At 38.5% G+C, this 23965-nt stretch overlaps 1 protein-coding gene across 6 annotated transcripts in view; it reads left to right on the forward strand.

Moving 5' to 3' along the window:
* shisa6b (shisa family member 6b) overlaps window positions 1-23965 on the forward strand; it is an 87891-nt gene that overhangs the window by 9085 nt on the left and 54841 nt on the right. For all 6 annotated transcript variants that reach the window (XM_086063838.1, XM_086063840.1, XM_086063841.1 and 3 more), the window contains exon 4: window positions 8330-8428. In XM_086063838.1, coding sequence (XP_085919964.1) covers window positions 8330-8428 — 99 coding nt within the window. The remainder of the gene's footprint in view (window positions 1-8329; window positions 8429-23965) is intronic.

Here is a 23965-nt window from a genome sequence, read left to right on the forward strand (position 1 = left end):
AATGTGTATTTAAAGATCCTTATTTAGGTTTATTTCCAGATGTTTATTTCTTAATAGTAGTGGCATTTCGTTTTTTATTTGGAATTTTTTAGTTTCATTTATTTGAATATTTGGTGCCATTGTTAGTCTTTTATAAAGACATAGTTATGATCATTTATCTATTATTTTTGTGAACGTTTTTGAAACATTAATATTGCCAATTTATTTTGTAAAATAAAGCAAAACTGACAAAACTGATGGTGTGGGGTGGGGGTGGGGGTGGCACCACAGAGCATTTACGCTTAGGGCATCTAAATGGCTATCGCTGGCCCTGACAGCAAGAGTAATAATAAATACAGAATTTTAACCAATGAAAATCAGATATTTATTTTGAATATCAAACATAATTATATATATTAAAAAATATCAAACATGCCTTGAGAAAAATGATTGTTCCCTTTTGTTCCACAACCTTTTGAAGGCAGTCACTGCAATCAAACATTTTGTTGTTGTTGAAACTTTCAGTGATGCCGATGAGCAAACCGTTCCTTTAGTCCTGATGACATATTTCAGCTACTTCCTCAGATGTTCAATAGAAAAATACTTCATATTAGTCCACCATTTTCCTCTTTGCCATTCTTGGGTGTTTTAGCTGTTTTTGGGTCATTATTCTGTTGCAAGATCTGTGACCAAGCTTACATATACTGGCCAGCACGTTTTTTGAAACCTTGAAAGTCTTGAATTTTCATTGCACCCGACACCGATTCCATACACTCTGTGCCAGATGCTTCATTTTTGGATCGGTGAGTATAGAGCTGATGAGCAAAAAGTTCCAGTTATTTCTCATCAAGCTTAGTGGCTTGTCAACACGCAGTTTGGCAAATTCCAGACTCACGTTTTTATGATATCAACAGTGGTGTCCTATTTGATCTCTCCCATGTAGACTGTTTTGGCTCAAATGACAATGAATGGTGCTGACATTGATGTAACTTGACCTTGGAGTTCACCTTTAACTTCTTTGTAGGTTGTTCTGGGCTTTTTGGTTATCAGTCGTATTATTGATGTCTTCAATTTGTCAACATTTTTTCTCCTGTGGCCACAACCATAGATGCTGCAGTCCTGTGGATCTTAATTTTCTGATGAATATGTGCAACTGCGGTTACAGGAACATCAAGCTGCTTGGAGATGGTCTTTTGGCCTTTACTTCTAAAATGCTTGTCTATAATTTTCCTACTTATCTACTGCGACAATTCTCCCACTAATTTCATCTGGTCCACGTTTAGTGTGGTGTACACAGTATAACCAAACCTCACAATGACTAGTTGTCACCCTTTAAATAGGCTGACTAATAACACAATTGAAGACACTTGTGATACTAATTAGACATCACACCTTGGTTGAACATGTCACTTTATTCATTTATTGACAGTTTTAATTTTCAGAGGGATACAAACAATTTGGTCCATTTATGAATTTGTGAGACTAATTTATTTATTTGTAAGTCTCTCTCTCTCTCTCTCTCTCTGCCTCTCTCTCTCTCTCTCTGTCTCTCTTTCTCTCTCTCTTTAATTAAATTAATCAGTTTTTTTACTAACTAAATTGAAGTAATCTATTACTTTTCAATCAAGTACTGATGCTTTAGCCTGCAAAAGTGGTAACAATATATTTTGATATTGCTTACCATATTTGTGCCGTTATCAACTTAAAGGTCAGTTGTTTTCTTTTTCTTTTTTTTTTATATACAATCAGTGATCTCTATAATAGCTTTGCACCTTTCGTTACCCCCCCAGCTGCGTTGACCTTTAGGTTGACGTGATTTTGTTGTTTCTTTTTCCTTTTGCAGAAATGAAAAAAAGAGCTACTCTTTTCAAACTTTTAAAGTCACACGCATACAGTATGTTGCATAGTCATTTAATTGCATTGCACCCGTTTAATTGCTGCTCTCTAGTTGTTGACCGATAGACCAATCAATATGTGATGACTGAGAATCCAAATTGAGGTTAATGCAAGATGGTGCCGAGCCAGCACTTACCTTTACATAACAATAAAAAGGGTCCACTTGAACAGTCCAGGTCTGCACCAAGTCAATTAATTGTAATTTTTCCCTACATTTAATGGATCTGCCCTTGAGTTATAAATAACTGGCCCTTGGCCTAAGTTACACCCCTTCGCAAAGTTTCACGACAATCGTGCTGAGAGAGACAAAACAACAGACGTGGGTGAGACTATATAACCTCCTCAGTCAGAGGTAATTATCATAACACACTCTTAAACGCCCACACGCATGGCTGTAGCCACCCTGCAATTAATACTGTGTGCGGGCTTACCACTGACTCCCACTTGCCAATATAATCAGCAATTGCATGTTAAAAACAACATTTCTCAAGCATCATCATTTTTAATATAAGCTCTATCATGAGTGCACCTGTGTTAAGCCACAACATCTGAGGGTGGCACCACATGTATAAATTCATTTTCTTTTATCTAATGCCATTGGTGTCCCCTGTGGCTTGGTTCATGTTCTCATATAGTGACAATTTAAGCATTCCCAAATGCGTCACCAGAAACCTCGTGCTATCACTCTCTTCTTTTAGTGGTTAAAAAATAAAATGAAAAAGGAAAAAAGAAAGCTTGCAATGATAAGCAAATAATGCAATAAGAACACACGTTAATACAGTGGAACATCAAGTTTGAAGCCGAAAAATGATAAAGTACAGTGTTCCCTCGTTTTCCGCTGGGGTTAGGTTCCAAAAAATACCTGCTATGAATGCAATTTGCGAAGTAGTTAGCTTTATGATTTATATTTATTATAAATGTTTTAAGGCACTAAAACCCCTCACCACATATTTTATACACTTTTCTCATCGAGGCATTTACATGTTCTCACATTTCTCTCAGATTTAAACATTCTCAGTGTCCAAACCTTCATAAATTTGATAAAATAGGTACATTACTGTAAAAAAAAAAAAAGCATGCAAAATTGCACACACAAAAAATCTGCGATACAGCGAGGGAACACTGTAATCCAAATGTACCCCCTTGTGGTAGTTGGAGAAAGGATAATGGCATGCAACTTGTTGCACTCATGAAACATGTTAGCACTTCTTTTTTTCACCTCTGTTTTAATAAGATGCCATTGATAAGTGCTTTACAAAAAAACAACTGCACAGTAAATTCTGTAGAGTCAATTTGACTTTATTTAAAGTGGGACCAAATAGACTCAGTTTTAGAGTAGGCTAATTGTTAACACTTGGAAGAGAGTAAAATAAAGAATTGAACAAATAAATAAAAGTCATTCAAGGGTTGAGGAACAAACTCACAGCTTGTGATACTGCCACGCTATCACCTGAGCTATGCCCCTCCTACTGTTTGCTTATCGATGTTTTTGGTCTTGGTCTCTGCTCTTGGAGTTAGGAAGATTCCAGCTGACCTGAGCTAACACACATCAGGAACTGCGTGGCTCAGGAAGTAGATCGGCTGTCTTTCAAGCTGATGGTCGTGAGTTTGTTCCTCAACCCTTGAGTGACTTTTTAAATTTTATTTTTCAATTATTTATTTTACTCTCTTCCAAGTGTAAATATTACTCTAAAACCGAATCGATTTGGTCCCACTTAAAATAGAGCCAAATGTACTCTACAGAATTGACTGTGTGTACTGTACAAAAATATGTTGAGCTAGTGCCTGAGTAAACAATAGCCATAGTTATGAATAGATACGACACTTACGACGATGCTAAGCTAATGTCTATTTCCATTACCCAACATGGCTGCCACGTGTCCATGTCCATTGGCCGATTCTCAATTTCTTGTCTATTCTTACGTCTCTGTGATCTTGTGAAACGTCGTCAGTTACATTATTGTTCCAATTGAACGTACAAATAAACCAAGAATGTGCAGAATACCCGGATGTCGTTCTTGTTAGCTAACTTAAACTAAAGCTGCATCAGTTGATACTTGTGAAGGTGTGGCTAGTGAAATATCCCAGGATGCATATTACAGAAATACGTCAGAGTCGGAAGGGAAGTTAGCAAGTACACAGCCGTTCCAATTAGGAAGAACGTTCTTGTGTATATTCTTAGTAAGAATCATACTTGTAAGAATCGTACTTGTTCTTGAACGTGTTCTTCATGTTGAGAAACAGCCATTGACTTTGGTGAGACTGAGAACATCACCACTGACAACAAAGCCTCAACATTGATGCATGTATTATCTTGCACAGAACTACTTTAGAAGGTTCTTTTTGAGTGGACTGGAAACGATCTGAATCTTGGGTCTGTTGTTTCCGGGTCCATTAAATTGAGGTTCCACTGTAGGTTTCCCCAATCCTGCTCCTCGAGGGCCGAAGTCCTACAGGTTTGGCATTTTGCCGCCCTCCAATCTCAGGATCGTTTTCAGGCTTCTGAAGACCATGTTAAAGAGCTAATTCTAAGGAATCAGGTGTGTTGGAGTATGGCAACATCTAAAATCTGCAGGATTCCAGCCCTCGAGGACCAGGATTGGGGAAACCTGTTCCACTGTATATCTGAAATATCTATCAGGCTACGCTTTAAAACTCTATCATATTATCCTCATTCATTGAAAAGTTGTTCTAAAATCAGACATTCAATCAAAACCAGGCAGCAAATACTCTATTGAGCAACATGCAAAGCCAAAGACGTGTCTATTAAGTTACAGGTCTAATCTATTGATATGTCATTTGTAGTTATGTCACCATAATGATTTTTAACCATGGTGGAAGCTTATCAACACCCTGCTTCATCGTGTTAGCTGCTCATGCTATCGCTAATGTTGTCGCGCACGCTACATCATAGAAGATTATTAAGGCACTCATCTGTGATCTTTTTATAAAACATGCAAACTGCAGTACAGTAAGTTTGGAACCAATCTGAGATCACCTCTTGCAAATTGCAATTGATTTGGTGCATGCCGTGTTCACACCTGTCCAACTGAACGACACCAAAGGGGGAAACTAACTAGAGTACACAGCCTGAGAGGCCTCCACTAATTTGTTTCCCTTCCTAGATCTAATTATTGGTTCTTATTATACAGCGGGAGCTTTGGCCCGCTGAGTGTGCATGTGCAGCACTTCCTGCATTCGTTTTATTGGAAGACAATAGCAGGGTGGGCTTCCATGTCAATGATGCAAAACTTTGTGAACATTTTGTGCACGTTTGCATGTCCATCCCAGCAGATCTGCTCTAAAATCAGTAATCCATGTATATAGTATTCCCGCATTGCTGTGTTCAATCTTAAATCAACCTTGGAGTTTGGTATACCTCCCCAAGGACAGCCGCAGAGTACCCCAGCCAGCAGGGTTTATAAAAAAAAAAATGATATCAATACTCACATTTTCACTCTCTCAAAGGTATTACAGAGCTACGGGTGTCCTGCGTGGAATTCAGATGAAGTAAAACTATATGAAACCACAGAGCAGCCACTTCATGCACTGCATGCTCGATTTCATGGCATTGTTGAGGTGAAAATCGTGATTTCCTTTGTAGCAAGGGCATTGAATTCATAGTGCGTAGCCCCTTTTGCCGCAGGCACACCAAGCGGCCTCACCTTAATAAGATGAGAACACGCATAGTGGGATGAGGGGCATTCCTTTTGAAGGGTCTTTTAGATTCAAGCGCCGCCGTAGTGGGTCGTGCAGTAGCCTACCAATGATTTGGGTGACATACGCCAATGACAACCGCCATCACACAGGGGAGAATCGCACTGCAGGCTGTCATTTTAAAGCCTTTAAATGAATAACTGTGGTGGGAAGATTTGAGTTCAAAGTGCACAGGTGTGTGGGTGGGTGAAAGTAATTGCTTGGATGCCATGCAATTCTGCGTGGCCAAATGCATAGGGTAGCATATATTTTTTGTTTGTTAAGCGTGTCGGAGGATTTAATGGTCCTACTTTGTTTTTATTGAGGATTGTAGTGGGTGGTAAGCTTGTGCTAAAGTGCATGAATTTGCAAGTTGTTGTGCGTATCAAAAATAAAAACACCTGCACGCATGTCTACACCTTCCATCACAGATATGGTATTCTATACAGCCATTGCTGGTCAGGATATTTGAGAAACCTGCATTATCAATTATTGAATTCGTCGACAATTATTTTAGTAATTGAGTAACCGTTTTGAGCCATTGTTAAACTTAAAATGGTCGGAATTTTCTTATTACAGCCTCAATAGTTTTTCTCTAAATTCTATAATTTTCTGCGCCGTTGTGGGAGAGGTCAAAGCCAACTTCAATCATGGCCAGTCAAAGCAGCTAATGGAATGGAAATCCCAATGAGTACCGCCATTAACGTTAATTGACGTCAACTATTTTAATATGTGGAAAAGTGGCATAACGTTTTACCATAAGAAAAAGTAGCCTAACGTTACTACAGAGACTATGTTGTAGCGTTAGTTTGTAAATGTTTAGGCAATGGTTATTTTGCCGTATACCGGCAAATCTCCCGCAAACATTATTTTGCTGTGAATGTCTCATATTTGCCTTGAATGCTTGTAGACATTCACAAGTGGTTATGAATAACACCAAATGTGCACATTTAGGCCACTGCGCGGTCGCAACGTGAAAGCTGTCTCGTCGAGACCACTTAGCGGCCGGTTAGCATCACAATGTCAGGTCAACTAGGTGGCGAGTTGCAAATTAACCACTGCGGATTGTATCTTGACAAAACAATACGCAACCGCTTCATATTACCCAACCACCGTCTGCTTTATCATATCTGACCTCTTGTAACCAAACAACCTCCACACGACAAATGTAGCTCCCACTTTAGGCACTAAAAATACACCAGTAATATGGTAGAAGGTGCACATCTCTTATTAGAAAGGATAGGAAGGAAGGTTAAATCAAAAATGTTAAACTTACATCTTTCCCGTTTGCAGTCATGTCACACTGTTGGGACCGATCCATTATGTTTAAACGTGTTGCAAATCCAACTCTCAACAGGCTTTCACTAACAAACAGTCCTTTGAGAAATGATGTCGGTATACGTCCTTCAAAAATCAAATTAATTCACTGTCTTCTCAAAGACTTGGGACGAAGGAAGCAACCACTTTTTCCTGGTAATTGTTTCCCCTCTCCACGGAGCTTTTGCGAGCAGGGAGAGACGAAGAAAGAAGCAGCCAGCTTCTCGAATTTCAGTGGGCGTGACAAACCTCTACCAGAGGTGGTGCCACTAACCCGAGGGGGCTGGGTCGAGTGAACTTCCGTGTCTTTTTGACGTCACTAAGTCACGGGAGTTTAATCTGCCCGTTTGAAGCACACATTTTAGAAAGGAGGAGAAAGCTAAAGAAGTCACGGACGGACTTTGTTCATACCTGGTTGGATTGTAGACAGGCCGGGGATGCATACTATTGATAAAAAAAAAACCCCACTAAAGTGCATTTTCATACTATGGGACCTTTAAATCTAATTCACAGAGTGACACTCAACAAAAAATATTAGTGTCAAAGTCACTGTTGTGTAGAAAATGTATCTTTTCACAAAAAGCTAATTTTCTCCTTATTTTTTTAAATTTTCGCTTAATTGTCACTCAAATTACCTATTTTTAAGTGCTGATAACTAAAGAACAGAATTAGGTCATACTTTTTTTTCTAATGAGAGAATGGAATCCAATCTTTCATATGGCATCCACCATGTTTATGTAGTTATAGCACACAATATTCTGTTTGCCTTGAAAAATGAGTGAAAATGCTTGAAATTGGTTGGCACAGTAGGGGTTGTCTTTTTGGATAACGTTTGCGGGTAAAAGAGTTAAAGGGATACTTTACTCATTGAGCCATTTTCAACAGTAAGATCATTTATCTATAATTAACGTGATAAAGTCACTATTTTTCATGAACAATTAATACCCTTAAAAACTAATTTTGCCACTTGCTGTCGACTGAAGATGACATCACCTGTGCTCAGGAAACAGGTAACGACCAATCATGGCTCAGTTTGCTGACCAATCACAGAAAACAGGTGAGGCGTGATTGGTTGTTGCCTGTTTCCTTAGCACAGGTGATGTCATCTTCAGTTGACAGCAAGTGGAAAAACTTGTTTTTATAGGTATTAATTGTTATCAAGTTATCAAATTAATTCTAGATAATTTATTAACTTTTTATTGCTGAAAATGGCTTAATGAGTCAAGTATCCCTTGCTATTCACATATTTATGAATGAAATTCATCGTGGCAGACTAGCTGTTTACTTTACCCTGTGCTGGTTTTAGACATGGTCTGAGCAGGTGTAAGGTTTAGATCGACTCTCTGCCACCAAATTGTTATTCCGCCTGGCCCATCTCTAAGACACCGTTTTTTTTAGGTGTTTACGTACAGTAAATGGTTCCACATCTGTGTCCAAACAGGTCACTATGGCAAAGAGAGTGTGCGAAGCAGTGGTGGTGCAGACCTTCACAATTTCATCTCCTCTGGCTTTGTGACTTTGGGGCGAGGTCCTCAGAAAGGTAACTAACTTTCTTTTCTTTCTTTAAACTGTATTTAGAATACTGTACAGCCCATGCTCTAGGATTGTATATGTACCAACTGTATGGTTCAACAGTGAGACATTCAAGGAAGTGAAATGTTTCCTGATTCAATTTCCCTCCAGAATAATCCCCATCAATTGCTGCCACTGTTGTTCAATTAAATACCATGCTAACTAACACAACACACACACAACTGATGGGAGAGAAGGTGATGCAAAGTGTTGGACATCCTTTCCGCGTGCACGTATGAGCACACAGCCATTAGTGAGGGACCACAGTTATCCCTTGGGTAATACATTGATTAGTATGCAGCCATGTTGGCCAAGCTCTGATTTATTCCCATCCATTTTGGCTCCAACAAATCAAACGCCCTGTGTGTCACCACATGGAGGATTGCAAGGCAACAGCCCCTTTTGCTAGATCCTTTTTTGTTTTGTTTTGAGAGAGCTCAGTATTGTTCATTCGGTAATCTTACAGATTCGACATGTCATCATCGTTGTGCGTGAGTATGGGCATGTGCGGGTGTGTGTGTGCATATGTGCGTGCGTGTGAGTGTGTGCTCATTAATTCACCTAAAACCTATTAAAAATCCCATACCGTTAACCTAAACCGAATACTTCAGAATCCCGCTAGAGTTGTGAAGTTGTCAAGAGACCCGAGGAAGGATCAAAGAAAAGAAAGAAAAGTGAAATCCAGCACCGACCAGACATCACCTATTACCCACCGGGTTACCAACCAGAATCTTTCACCAACCCCAGAAACATCTAAATTCCAACAAATTAGGGAGACCTCAAGAGACCAAAGGAAAGACTGAGGAGAGGAAGAAAGGATAGATGAAGCAGAGTGAGATCCACAGACATCAGCCTCCACCAATTCAACGACCAGAGGAAGAAGCAGCTTGTGTTTGAATTTTGGTAGATGTTGGTGTGGTGGATCTGCCATGCATGAAAACCTCTACCAAAGAGGGGAGTTGTCGACCCCGGCCAGGACAGAGCAAGCACAACCCCCCAGGGCCCCCCAGGCCGCAGCAGCGCCAAGGCACAACCCCCGGGCCCCCGCAGGAGAGCAAACCCAGGAGTCCGGAGCGCCCCCCACCCCAACACGGCCCGCGCCCCAAGCCCAACACAGCAGAACGGGGCACGGCAGGCCCACCAGGCACCCTACCGGCCCACAGCCCCCACTCCCCCCGTTACCCCTCACCCCCACCCGCCAGCCACCACAACCCAGCCCCCGCCGCCCCCAAACCCCCAGACACCCACCCGCCCCCTTTTGCTTGAGCCTGTTTTCCAAGGTTTGTTTGGAAATGTTTGTGCCACAGTAAGACTGCAGGTAATGTTTCATTGGGGCTGACTGGTATTGGTATTGGTATAAAAAAATATATATATAACAACAAAACGTTTAGTTCCTCTCCTCTAAAAGGCGCAGCTATGTTTGTAATCTGACTCCTAACTATCAAACCTCCTGATTTTCTGTTCATCTCTCCAATTACAAGAGCTGATGATCTGTCTATGCTTTAATTGATCGTCTTTAATTTATTACGTGCAGCTTACCATTGGTAAACGACCATTGGGACTAATGTTGGAACTTAGATTTTTTGCTTCAGGCAGATTTGTATGACTGGAACTTTTTTCTTTTTTTTCTTTTCAAAAGTCATCAAGGGATGTATATGTGGAGTTCGGAATGCACACAGAGGAATAGTGATGTAAACCACAAGTCTGCTATTTTAAATCTTTTAAAATCAATATAATTTTTGCTATACAGGTGAATATAAATTCACTAAGGGTATCAAAATTAGTACATCAATTTTAAGATTTAAGATTCCTTTAATGCCACAAATTTTTTTAACGCGCAATTAATGACTGCCCCTTACTTGGAAAGCCTGTACTGGGGGAATTCCAGTTGCAGCAGATTTAGCAGTAATACATTTAATAATTTATTGTGCATATATTTGTGGAGACTGGGGTCAAGTTGTATTTTAAGATTTTTAAAATGTGCAGAATTTCACAAGTTAGTTCATGTTAAAGATTAGATAGCTCTTAATATGAAAAGAAAAATGCCCTGAGCTGTCGCCGTCTCACAGATGCAATTATGCCATCTAGTGGCAGAAAAATGACCTCAACACAAATCAATATCACACTCGTTTTTTTTTACAGTACAGTACATCTTTTTTATTTTAACTCAATTTGATGAATTATTATGACATTACAATGTCAATGACTAATAGATGCAGCCATATTTCTATTAGTTTAACATTTGTTTCCACTTTTATGTTAACAAGAGTATGAAAACTTTGAAAAAAGTATTTTATTGTACATTAAAAACGAATATAAAATTTGTGATTAATCGTGAGTTAACTGTTGAAGATAAATTACGATTAAAAAATGTAATCGCCTGACACCCCTAAAATTCACACATGATAAATCAAAAACAATAGTGAAAATATGCTAGACTATTAAATATGGATAGGAAATACAAAGAGTGATATTGGATAAGACACAAACAAGGCTGGACTAGCCTGTGTCTTTTGGGTTCGATGTGGTGCTATTCAATTATTATTTTTTTCCATTTTACCCCAATAGACTGGCCCACAATTTAGAAGGAGCAGTAAACATCAATGGTGGAGCTATGTGGTAGCCAAGGGTGGCCAGGAATCGGGCTGGGCCAGCAGGCCTAAGTAAAAATACCGGGGCCGATTACTTGTGCCAGTCCAGCCCGGGACACAAAGCGTACATGTAAATAGCTAATAAAAAAATATATATATTTTGATATGGGCACTAAATTATAACTAGGCAGTTGGGGTATGTTTATACATACACAGTTTTTAAAAAAGGCACCGCAATTACACACTGTGCTAGTATTGGCACCAACTTGTCCTCTCTCTTGTATCCAGAAGTGCACTTAAAAACAAAACAAAAAAACGTTACTTTGTGCATATTATGTAATATGCCCCCACTGCTCACAGTAACTACAAGTGTTATCAAGCTCATTATCTTGAGAGTGATTGTGATGTACTTTGGCATGTGTTAGTCTCCACTTTTCGAAAATATGTGTTTTGGCTCTCCAAAGCGCAGGTGGATAAACAAGCCAAATTTTTCTTTCTTTATTTTTTAAATAAAAACAGTTTCATGGTGATCTGCAGCATGTATACCGCCTGGGGAAAAAACGTTAAATGAATGTGTAAATGTAATCAAATTTTGCACTATATTGAGGAATAGAGGCATCCCAATGCACAGCCATGTACAAAAGCACAGTACAAAGGTTTTCCACTTAGTTTTTAACTACTTTTTTGAATTACTTTTTTGTGTTAATTTTAGAGATGTAATGATATCCAAATGTCACAATGCAATAGTTATCACGATATGAACCTAATACGATAAATATCAGAATATTGTGGGGAAGTTGGCACTATAAAAAAAGCCCATGATACGGAATAGAAACACACGAAATTGTAAAAAAGAAAAAGAAAAAAAAAGCTAATTTTGAAAGCTAATTTTGAAGAAAACAAAGCACAACATTATGTTGTGACAAAGACTATGTAGTTGACAATGCTGTGTTTGGCAGAAGTTAGTCTGTTTTTTACAACAGAGATGTTGACAAATATTTGCTGTTATGACCGATTTATGAGAGTCATAATGGCCGCACTATGTCCGGTTAGAAAATAGTTTTGTCCATGTGAGCAATTATCAGACCAGGTTTTCTCTTTGAACTGTTTAATTTGCTTGTGTGGGTGTGGTTTCTGTAGAACCAAAAATACAAAAAAACAAAAACAACATAAGCAATTGCATGGGTTAGGGTTGTCTATACAATGCTAATTAGCTGCAGACATAATACATGTAGTTGAAATAGTACAGGCAACATTAAACTCAATGAACATTAATGACCATTGAAGCACTTGCGTGCTAATTTACGCACACATTGTAAATCAAGCAGACTTGTTGGGTAACTCGCATTGGTCTTAAATGTAGGTGGCCAAAACATGCCTAGTTAAAATTAAAGCCCCCCCAAATCCATGCTTTTAATTTGGAAGGCTGCTCTATATTTCCATTTCCTGTTTCACTGTCTCCGTTCATCATTCATCTCCTAGCAGTGCAGTGTCAATGACGATATATTATATAATATACAAAGATCTGTATGCACTTCACAGCTAATTACATTGTTGAGTACTACTGAAGACTTATGTGCTCTCTTACCAGAGCCCCCTGTGGCGGTCAATAAATGCAAAATAACCATTTCAGCCTTTAGTCCCTGACCAAAAATCGGCCACAAGATTGGGGGCCGTTACCAGTATTGATTTCTGTCACGAGTACCGATACCGTGAAATGGGTTCCGGTATCAGTATTCGCTCATTCCTATTTAAAATGGTGCTTGTTTTGTCAAACAAAACAAAAAATGGACAATTACTTTCATCATAAGACTTTTTTTTGTCTCCAGACAAACGATACCCATTCAACTAAAAACAAACAAACAAACAAACACTTGAACACAATTTCAAATTAGGTACAGTATGAATCATTGGAGCTTTACCTTATTTTCATATGAAATTTGTTGCTTCTCATACGCAGGCAATAACAGAAGCGGGGGGGAAAAAGCCTGTTGTTTTTCTTTACACTCAAACCCTTCTACCAGGAATGAATAACAACACAAAAACATGATTACGCTGTATGAATCATGTTTGTTATAAAGAAATTCCTCCCTCGGTACACATAATACAAAAGCCAAACTCTGCTCTTGTCAGCAAGGGGCCCTTGTTAGCATTTAGCTTACAGTATGAGAAGCGAAATCTGCCAGTAGCCTTTGATTCTGCTTCACAAAAACAATAAAAGAAAAAAAAATGGTAATGTATTTTCTGGTGAAGAAAAGGATGTCAAGCTTTAGTAACAGCTTTCAGCTCTTTGGCTCTTCTGTGTAAGATCTTGCGCCTCAAGGCAGGTATGACTGGATTGAATCCTAAATCAATAAAAGACTCTTCTCATCTGTGTATCTGTTTCACTACATGCTGGAAGAGGGAAACACTTTAACAAAGTCTCTCCTCCACTTTGCTTTTTATTTCTCCTGTGACCGTCTAATCAAAAATAAAATCATTTATCTGCCTGAGTTTTATGATTTGGAAATTGTGTGTAAATGACTTTATCTGTCTCTGGGTTTATCCATTTATGCATCCAGATTAGGTTTAGGAATTCTATCATGCATCTATCCTATCAATGTGGGTTGACGTGGACAGTCGGTAAGAGATGAAGTCAGAATGAGGTGAGCACTAAGTAAGCAGTCAGGTTGAATATAAATCATAGTGGAGCTTCATTATTTTTTGAAGAGGTTTGCAGAGCTTGTTTTTCTCTGGCTGAGGCCAACAAAACTGGAAAGGCAAAAAAAAGCAACTGCATATCCAACGCCACAGAACCATACACTTCTTCTGCTTCCTCCAGTTTTTTTTAAGCATGTTATAGTGTTTATATTTGCCACACTGACAGAATCAGGTTTTGTAGGCATGATGTCTTCTTCTGGCTTAGTGTATGTTTGTTCTGTTAAATTATACAGGCTGATAGAGAATGTGTTTGGTGTGTGAGTGTGTGTGAGGCTAGATACCCCTCAGGGAGGACAGGTGAGGTCACCGGGTGTTCCGAAAGCATCATGACAGCTGGATGCTCCACATCTGCTTGCTGATATACAAAACTTGCACAGGATACTAAAAAAATAGGTTGAGTGCTGGTGAGGGGGTGGGGGGTGGGGGGTGGGAGATAACTCCAATTTCAAATCTGGGAGCTGCCTCCCTTTAGCTCCTGTCAGCCTTCCTGCAAGCATATCTCGTTTATTCTACTTCAAAAAGTTAGCTGTTCTCAAGGATGTTTCCCCAAAATCGTATTATATCACAAATAGGCAATACACTCTGTGGCTACACGTCGTGTTAATTTGGTTAACGAAAACTAAAAACTAAAATATTTTCGTCAACGCACATTTTTCACCGGACGAATACTAAACTAGCCTAAAACCCTCATTAATTAACAATAACCGGCTTCGTTCCTCAAACAAATCTCGTACACACCAAAGCATTTCAAGACTTGCTTGTGTCCAGAAGAAGACGCTGAGGACGTTTAACGGCTGTAATGCATATGCCAAGTCTGGAGTGGCGCTGTAGCGCAGCCACAAGGAGTTAAATGAAAGCGTAGAAGAAGAATCAGCGACAAACACTTTTTTTTCCTAACTTTATTGCAATCTACAGAACAAACATGGCTTTGCATGTATAAAAAAAAACATGAAAAAGACAAACACAGGAGAAGTAACAATGGCGGCTGATTCAAGTACAACACCGTGTGAACGTGGGAATAAAGAAGCAAAATATTTTGCTACAAAAGCAAAAAGCAAGCTAAGGAGGCTGCGTAAAACGACTACGACACGGCTATCCGCCATTGTTGTTGACAGAAAGGCGGTCACGCGGGAATTGGAGCATACGTCATCAAATAACGACAATGCGTCGTCATCGAGCTGCGACCATTACATCATCACTGGAGGAATATCCTGCATAAGGTGTCCAGGCGGACGCGTACGGGGCGCGTTTTGAAATCTTTCCACTCTGTAGACCGGTTTTAAAAGTGATCGGTTTCAAGCTCCGAAACCGCGCCATTGTGTGGACGAACGGCCTAAACGGTAAGAAACTTGTGAGGATACATTGAAACTGGCTTTCGTGTGGACGGGGCCTAAATTAGTATGCATTTCCGTTGACTAATGAAGACAAGACGGAAATGTACTTCACTTAACCCATTCAAACCATGAAACTATATTCTAATGCTAATTGCTGCAAAGACAGATACAAATATAGGTTTTTTTCTGATAAAAGAAGAGACTCTAATCCCTTTTTTTCATTCCTTGTTTTTATAGCAATAGAACAGAATATTCTGTGGGCCTTGCAAAATCAGTCCAATCCACTAAAACAGCCGTAAGCGAAGGGGCTTGCTTCAGTAAAAATGGCTAGGAGTGAATGAGTTAATAAAAAAGTAAAATCCATGGACATTTTAGTTCATGAACAAAGACGAGACGAAAATTATATGATTTTACAAAATCCTGTCTCTGAAAAAACACCCTTGGTTCTGCTGTTGACCAGTGTATGGCGAGGGATCCTGAAGGTTAAAGTAAAGTAAAAATGAAAACATTTCTGTAGGCTGAAGCGGCTGATCAAATTGTATTTTTCATTTTTTGGACTATGACGTGTTTTTGGGCAAAAGTACAATTAGTAATGCATTCAAATGGATTTGGTGGGTAAATGGTAAATTAATATGTGAACGTGCATATGTTGTACAAGTCCAGGAATTATTGTTCATTATTGTTGTTTTACACTTTCACTATTGAAACTGCTGCCTCGACATTGCGACGCCATTTTATTGTGTTGCTGCCTGGGCCACAAATTGCTCACAGAGTTGATGACATGATATTCCATATTCTATTCTATCACTAGCGTTTCATACATAATACTTTGTGTACTACTACCACTCATACAATTGAAGTTGGTACCTAACAAAAATGTGGCAGGAAATGTCACAGAACATTTTGGCAGCTGCAAAACTGCCTCATTCCAAACTGAGCTAAACTTTACTGCTTGGTAGACATGGACTTTGATAAAAGGCATCAAAGTTTGCATAAATTAATATTTTCCTTCTGTTTTAAGGAGGAATTAAAGGCAGTGCTTTTCGGGGATGGGTTAAATGCAGAGAAGCGGTTTTGCTGTACAATTTATATGTGAGATATACAGTAGGCTTACCTTACCTTTATATTTCAAAAATCACATCCTTCCACTATATTCAGTAGTTAAAAGCTACTCACAATTATATTAATATTGTATTTAATTTGCAGAACACCCTAGGGGGAAAAAATTAATTACCATTGAGTATTAATTTAAATGCACATTTTAGTTAACGAAAACCATTTGTTGGTCACAATTTCTATTTATGGGATAACAAAGTGCACATATTGCTGATGAATTGTCAGTTGATGCAAATCAAAAATTAATTCTAGCATTCAACAAATACAGTAGCTTGTCTTTGATCTGAAATGTGATATTTCATGGCTGCTGGCACAAAACTCCAGCAGAGATGTTAGCTGCATGACTCCTTTCAAAGCCACCTGCTACCGGCTAGTGTGACTTTATTATTATTATTTTTTTTTGGTGGCTTCGACCTGTGCTATAGGCTGTTTTTTTCCAAAGTGATACTATTAATTACGTAGAATTTTATTTTACATTTACAGCTATGTGCTTTGCTGTCCAGCAGTGTGGATGGGTATTCACCTCACCCCCACAAATAAATGTTAAAAAAAGAAGAAAACAAGAATAAAGAAGAACAAAAATATGGAAATATAGAAAAAAATAATGCAGTCTCTTAAAAAATAGAAACAGATAACACCTGTCTTACAAGGTGATGAATCGCACTACTCGTGTCTTACCCATTAAATGATTAGAACACATTATTGTGATTATTGGGGCTTTTTACTGTTTGGGATCCATCCCAGCACAATTATGGTAATTTAAGGTGTTTTAGTGAGCCAATACTTCAAACGTCTGGTCTACTGTGCTTCCCTTTAGAATTATCCGATAAGAAATTAGGTGCTGTAAGGGAAGAAGTTTAAACAAATGCCACAAAATTCTGGATCCACACTTCAAGGTTTTCATGAAGTTTCCTAGATGTTGCTTATGGAGATTAATCCTGAAAAAAAAGTAGTAGATAGAGACCTAGGTGATGTCATCTTAAACCTGCCTGCCTCACTCAAAAACAAACAAAACGAAACAAAAATCCTGATGTGCTTGACCATACCTGTTGATGGTGTTAATGCGCATTACAAAATAGTTGCCATTTGCCACACTTAGCTTGAGTGTCAGTTAAAATAAATAAATAAATAAATAATACTGTATGTACTTTAATTTTTTTTTAATGAAGTCTTATTTAGTAGGGCTGGGTATTGATTCTAATTCCCTCAATCAATCGGTTCGATTTCGATTCACTAGAGTTTGGTTCGATTCAATTTTGATTTATTTTTTTTTCTCCCCCCAATTTGATTCACTCCACTTCAATCGATATTGATTAATGATGGAACAACAATTCTTCTTAAATATCAAGGACATGATAAAAACACTACAAACATTAAATTCAAAATGTTTTGCAAAGGCAGTAACTGGTTAAATGATTTAGTTCATTAATGAAAGTAACTCGTCTTATAATCACTTAACTGTTACCCATGCATTGACATCAGCAAGGATAAGATACAAATGTTTTCATAATTGTAATTCAATAATTGTAAATATAAATTAAAAAGATTCTGAATAGTCTTAAAGTGCAATAAGTCAGGTATTTCATAAATGTAAGAAAATACTCAAGAAAATAGTCAAATAAAAAAAAAGCGGCCTTTAAAATCCTATTTTCTTATGAATTTATCATGGGCAAAAAAGATATATTAAAATAATAGATTCATGGTTTTATGAATTGATATCAGGCTCGAAAAGGAAAATTGATTCGATACTGATTAATTGATTTTTTTTTTTAAACCCAGCCATATTATTTAGTATTGGCAAAGAACAATTTTAATGACACAACCAACCACAAATAATGATCAAAATCTCTAACCTTGTGACTTTCATGTCTATATATATATATATATATATATAGTATAACTTTTTTCGGCAGTCCAAGTTCTCACTCACTTTATTTACTCTGTACATATGCAAACTAAAGCCCAATAGCGGGATTAAATTAATTGTTATTGTCACAGAGGAAGTGCAGTGTACTTTTGCATTCACTCACTGTCGAAAAGCGAGACTCTGCACTGTAAATCACTGTCACATTTGCACACATATTTCTCTGCCCTGCAGAGTGTTTAAAGAGAGCAAAGCTGTGTGTGCAGATGGATGGAGAGAGAATTCTTATGACGGATGTTGTTAGTTTCCAACTCGCATGCCCCTATTGATCAAATGTTTCTACCTTGGACACAGTGAAGAGTGGTTTGACAGCCAGCATGCAAATGTGTGTTTAAATATTCTGCTTGCCAGCTGTTATTGGTTGAATGTGTCCATTTTAATTATTTCCCCATGTGTCATTCTTGTTGATAGGGGAACAGTGCCAAGTTTTTACACTCTGAGAAGTGATTACTTTAGATAAAAGCTATTGTCCTTCACTTGGCATGTGCCACACTTCATTGCCTTGATAAGGCCAACTTTTTACCTGCTCACTAATTGGTTTGAATGGGTGGAATTAGTTTACTGTGCAATTTCAGCATTCAGTGACACTAATTGGTTTCTGTGCAGGATGTAACCAAATGACTAAAGGTAGTTTCAAGAAAAAATAATGCATCAAACAAAACACACATAAAGGTACTGTTATCTAGTGGCAGTTCCCGAGAAAAACAGTTTTCAATTTCATCTGCCCCTCTTGTTCACCATGTTGTTGAAATACTTGAGGTTTTTTTAATCAAGTAACAGTTGCCTTCTGCCATGTACCTCTAAACAGCAAGTCCAGTGCATGTAATCAACACTGCAGGCAGTAAAATGAGGAAGATGAAAACATTTGCCAATGTTGTATTGTCTAATTGGAGGGAGGGGGGCCAACCACAAGCAAGGACAACTAAAGTAGCCTTTTCCAAAGGCAATATCAGACAACATAAGCAATTTTAAGCTAATTTACACTAAATATTTATTTTTGCAATCAAGCAAACATTGCAGATTGACATAATTGTGTAGTCTGTCATTTAAAATGAAGCACAAGAACAAACACGAGGCAAAGATCAAGAACATTAAAACTTTCAAAGGACATTAAAATACCAATAAGGTGTGTACACGTTTATAATAATTTGACTCGGTAAGCCACTCGTGATATAACTTAGCTATGGCCATATTTACATTGTATGTCTCAATGAGATTATGTTCTTATTGGAATGAATACCTATATTGTTGTCCGTGTAGCTTATTCAAGTGGTAATTTGCAGAATGTTTATGATTTACCAATAGAGTGAAAGTATTTGGCTCACTGTTGGAGAATTTAGTGAACAACCAATTCTTAATAAATATAGTTTTTTACATTCACATTTAATTTGTACAGAAGTGTGGAACTACAATGTGGAATAAACATTCTTAACGGCAAATACATTTGGACGAATTTACAAAAACGTTCAAATGTACTTGTAGGCTGAATGCTAAAAATGTAAATTACAAACAAAAAATCCCATAATGCCACAGTGGATTGACTTGTGCATGCTCATATCCAGGTGGTATGGTTAAAAAAAATGCTGTTATAAATCACAAAAAATATGAATAAACAAACATATTGGTAGAATGTAGGCCAAATGCTAAATAAACAAACAAAAAAACCCTCTTTAACACCAATAGTAGTAAGTTTTAAGCATTTAGCCTACAAGTTTGTTCAAATGTATTTAATTCATTTGCTCCCAAAAATGTAAAAATATGTTCTATTTTAAATATTACCCGGCTCCAAAGACGTATTTATAAGTTTTTTGTTTTTTATGCTCGAGCAAACAGAAGGCTTTGATGCAGCCTCTGAACTGAAAAGAATGTTTGAAGCAATGGTAGTTATTACAAAAATGGCCAGCAGGTGGCAGCAGAGTATAAGAAACCAACCAAGTCAAACTGGGAAACAAGCCGTTTACCCCACTATTTGAAACAGATTTATGAATAATGATAAAACTTAGACTATATTCTAATGCTAACTAATTGCTGCATAACGTAAACAGATAGAAATATACTTGTTTTTCCTGATTAAAGAAGAGACTCTAATCTTTCTTTCTTTCTTTAAAACAGCCGGGAGTGAAGGGGGTTGCTTCAGTGAAAATGACTGGGAGTGAATGAGTTAAATGTCTTCGAATGTATTTGTAGATACATTTAAACGTATTCGTGAATATGTTAAAATATATTTGCCAGTCAAAAATGTTTATTACACACTGGCAGTTCAACGCTTCTGTATATTTAAGATGCTTTTCACCTTTAATATTGACTAAATTTCAAAAATGTAACCCACCAAACCTGATTTTATTTTTACGATATATTGGCCAGGACTCCCTTGGAAAATACGTTTTTAATCTCAATGGGACATTCCTGGTTAAATTGAAAAAACAACAACTATCATAGTCAATCTTGTAATGAACCGTGGCGTCTTACAGCTGGAACGATAGATGGGAGTAGATATGCGGTTTCACCCTCCATAAATTATTTTCAATATCTTGATAAGTCTTCATACCCGTACAAACCTGGTATTGCATCAGCAAGCCGCAGGGTTGCTAAAATCTGTTTCAAATACCGAAACATGGTCCAGTTGCTCACCTGGCTAATATTTTTGATTGGCAGCACACTACAATGGGGCACGCTATAGCAGCTCATACAAATGGATGGCAGGGTTTATAAGAGGTGGCCAGGTGACCTGCTGGCTCAGCATTCTGTGGAATAACCACTAAGGAAGTGCTAATAAGGTCCTGTTGAGAGCAAAACCAGGGTCATGGCATTCATTAGCAGAAACGAAAGATCAAGGCAGTTTTTACTAAAGCAAAATTTGAAAGAAAAGACAAGATTCTCTGGTCCTTGTGTCTCTGAAGCTCCGGCTACTGAATATGCAAGATAGATCAACAATTAGGATGAAGGTTAAAAGGGTGGGAGCAGCAGTTTTTCCTTGGTAAGCACGCGGCCTGTTCACTTGTAAGTGGGAAATATCAAGTAGGTTTATGTGGACTAAGTGGGCCTTAATAACCACCCCAACAGACCTACTCGCTGTTTCTCTTCATTCACACAGCTCATTAAGGAATCCTTGGTGTCCTTTAGCCGAGAACCGAGTTTGACAACTTCCCTGCCTTGCAAAATTAACACAAGCCTCGCAGCATTCTCTATAAAAGCTAACAGAGCACAAACGTGGAGGTCAGTGAATGACAAGTAACCCCACAATTCCTGACACGCCCCATGGGTATCCTGGGGAACAATAGCACTTCCAGACACACTCCAGTCAATTACAGTGATGTCAGATGTGTGGGAAGACAGAGGAAATGACAGTTCGGAGACAGCACTATTATCATTGTCCTTCTACAGTGGCCACTTTGAAATAAGTAGTTATTTGTCGGGATGCAAGCTGGAAGGAAGACGAAGAGGCCCTTCTGAATGGGACTAGATGGGAACGTAGCCAAGAATATCTGATTGCTGTAAAGCAAGCAAGCTGAAGGAGAAAAGCAGGTGCAGTCGAAGCTCTAAGGTCAGAACTATTCTGGGCCATTTTGGGATCGGTGTGACCTCCAAAAAATCAGTCAATATCATGAAACTGAACTGTTTAGGCAATATTTTAACTGTGGAGATTTGATATAGCGTTACTGTTTTCACCCAATAACATACTATGTGCACCTTCGTTATATGGCAAAAGTGCAAGTTATGTACTGTAGTTAGAATTACTTACACAGTAAATTTCAGAAAAATTTCAGAGAAAATTTTACTCTAAAAAAGACTATATTCGGTCCCACTCTAAACAGAGTAAATTTTTATACTTGGAAGAGAGTAAAATACAAAAAGAACAAAAACAACAACAAAACATTCAAGGGTTGAGGAACGATCTCACAACCTTCAGCATGGAAGACAGCCACTCTACCACTTGAGCTATGCTAGACTTATTGTTAGCTAACATATTGCTGATGTGTCCCAAAAAATACCAAAAAATGGAGGTATACGAGTATTCCACCTGACACCTGCGATATATTGACACCGAGTAGTAATGGCATGGGTCAGTGGTTGGGTTGGCTGTCTCCCAACTTGAACGTTCTGTGATTGTTCCTCAACAGTTTTTTTTCCTGGTGAACATTTGACTCTCTTCTGAGTATAAAGTTTACTATGTTTAGACTGGGACGAATTTAGTCTTTTTCAGAGTAAAATGTACTCTACAAAATTTACTGTGTAGCCTGCTTACTTACCCCTACCACGCCAGTGTAAATGTAGCTAGCTAGATATGCTACAACAGCTCAGTGTCATTACTTGAGTGTAATTTTTTGTGTGTAATTCAAGCTCCTATCATATGTTGCAACTCAAAGCACTCTGGTTATCTAACTACTGTGCTCTACTCTACATGTCTGTCATGTAAGTGGAGTCACAGGCTGGATAATGTGTGGCACCGCTTTTCTTGTCACTGTTATGTGGTCCCACGCACTGACAACACCAAGCGAGGAGGTGACACCAAGCGAGGAGGTGACGCCAGTTAGCTCACAAGCTAGCTGAAATAAGGGGCTATGGCTACATTTAACTTGCGACAGCAAACAAACACTGACAAGGATAATAAACCAACGAAGACTGAATGAAAGCAGGGGACTAAGGCATCGTCCACACGAAAGCCAGTTTCAATGTAGCCTCACAAGTTTCTTACCGTTTAAGCTGTTCGTCCACATGACGGAGCGGTTTCGGAGCTTGAAACCGATAACTTTTAAACCGGGCTCCAGAGTGAAAAGATTTCAATATGCGCCCCGTACCGTCCGTACCGTCACTTGCCTATGATGCAGGTTGGCGTGGGTTCGCTTCCCTGCCTGGGAGACCATGTTTGTATGTGTGCGAGTTTGTGTGTGTGAGTGCAAAAATTCTCGCGTGACTGAGCGTGAACCGTGAGTCTGTCAACAACAATGGCAGATATCCGTGTCATGTTCACTTTGCGCAGCCTCCTTAGCTTGCTTTTGCAGCAAAATATTTTGCTTCTTTATTTCCACGTTCAACAAGCGGTGTTGTACTTGAATCACCCGCCATTGTCACTTCTCCTGTGTTCGTCTTTTTAATGTTTCGATACACGCAAAGCCATGTTTGTTCTGTAGATTGCATAGTTTAAAAGCATTTTAATTTTATGTTTTGAATCTCTATTGGTTTATATTATTCATTCTGACCATAAATGACACTAGCTAATCGGGGGACCATATTACACAGGGGGGGAAAAAATGTTTTAATGGTGATTTGTGGTATTTGGGCGTATTATACACAGGTGCGTGTTCTTTATGGCATTTTACAGTAACTACTACCAGGAGTTATGTGTGATGGCAGTTCAAAATCCAATAATTTGCACAAAGTTGGAGGTGTGGGATGATTTCCAAATCATATGACGTGCGGGTGTTTTAGTTTTTGACAGTACAAAGGAGAGAGAAGAGGTAGTCCTCCGTGCATGCATGACACTGGGGACATTTCTTTAAAAGGCTGCTGTGGCGTACCGTTTGGGGCCTGTGGAAAGCTCTTAATGTGGAGCATCAATCAAGTTGCTTCCCGCCGCACAGCATGGGAACTTTTATCTTAGCTCATTAAAGTAAGTGCAGCTATTTTGTGCATCGGCTGGAATGCAGGGACTTTTTCCATGCTAATTCCCCACATTTAGATTTGTTATTAATCATCTTTGATCAGCAGGGTTCTGTACACTAATAAATTGGAATGGAGGCAGCGTGCCTGACGACTCTTGGACTCATTCCATGCTGAAGCATCAACAAACTTATGCAAGGTTGCAGCTGTTTCATGGAAATATATAGGGTGTCAAACCT

The sequence above is a fragment of the Leptonotus elevatus genome, chromosome 20 (genome assembly GCF_054856555.1).
Source record: "Leptonotus elevatus isolate MCC_2025b chromosome 20, RoL_Lele_1.0, whole genome shotgun sequence".
Lineage (NCBI taxonomy): Eukaryota > Metazoa > Chordata > Actinopteri > Syngnathiformes > Syngnathidae > Leptonotus > Leptonotus elevatus.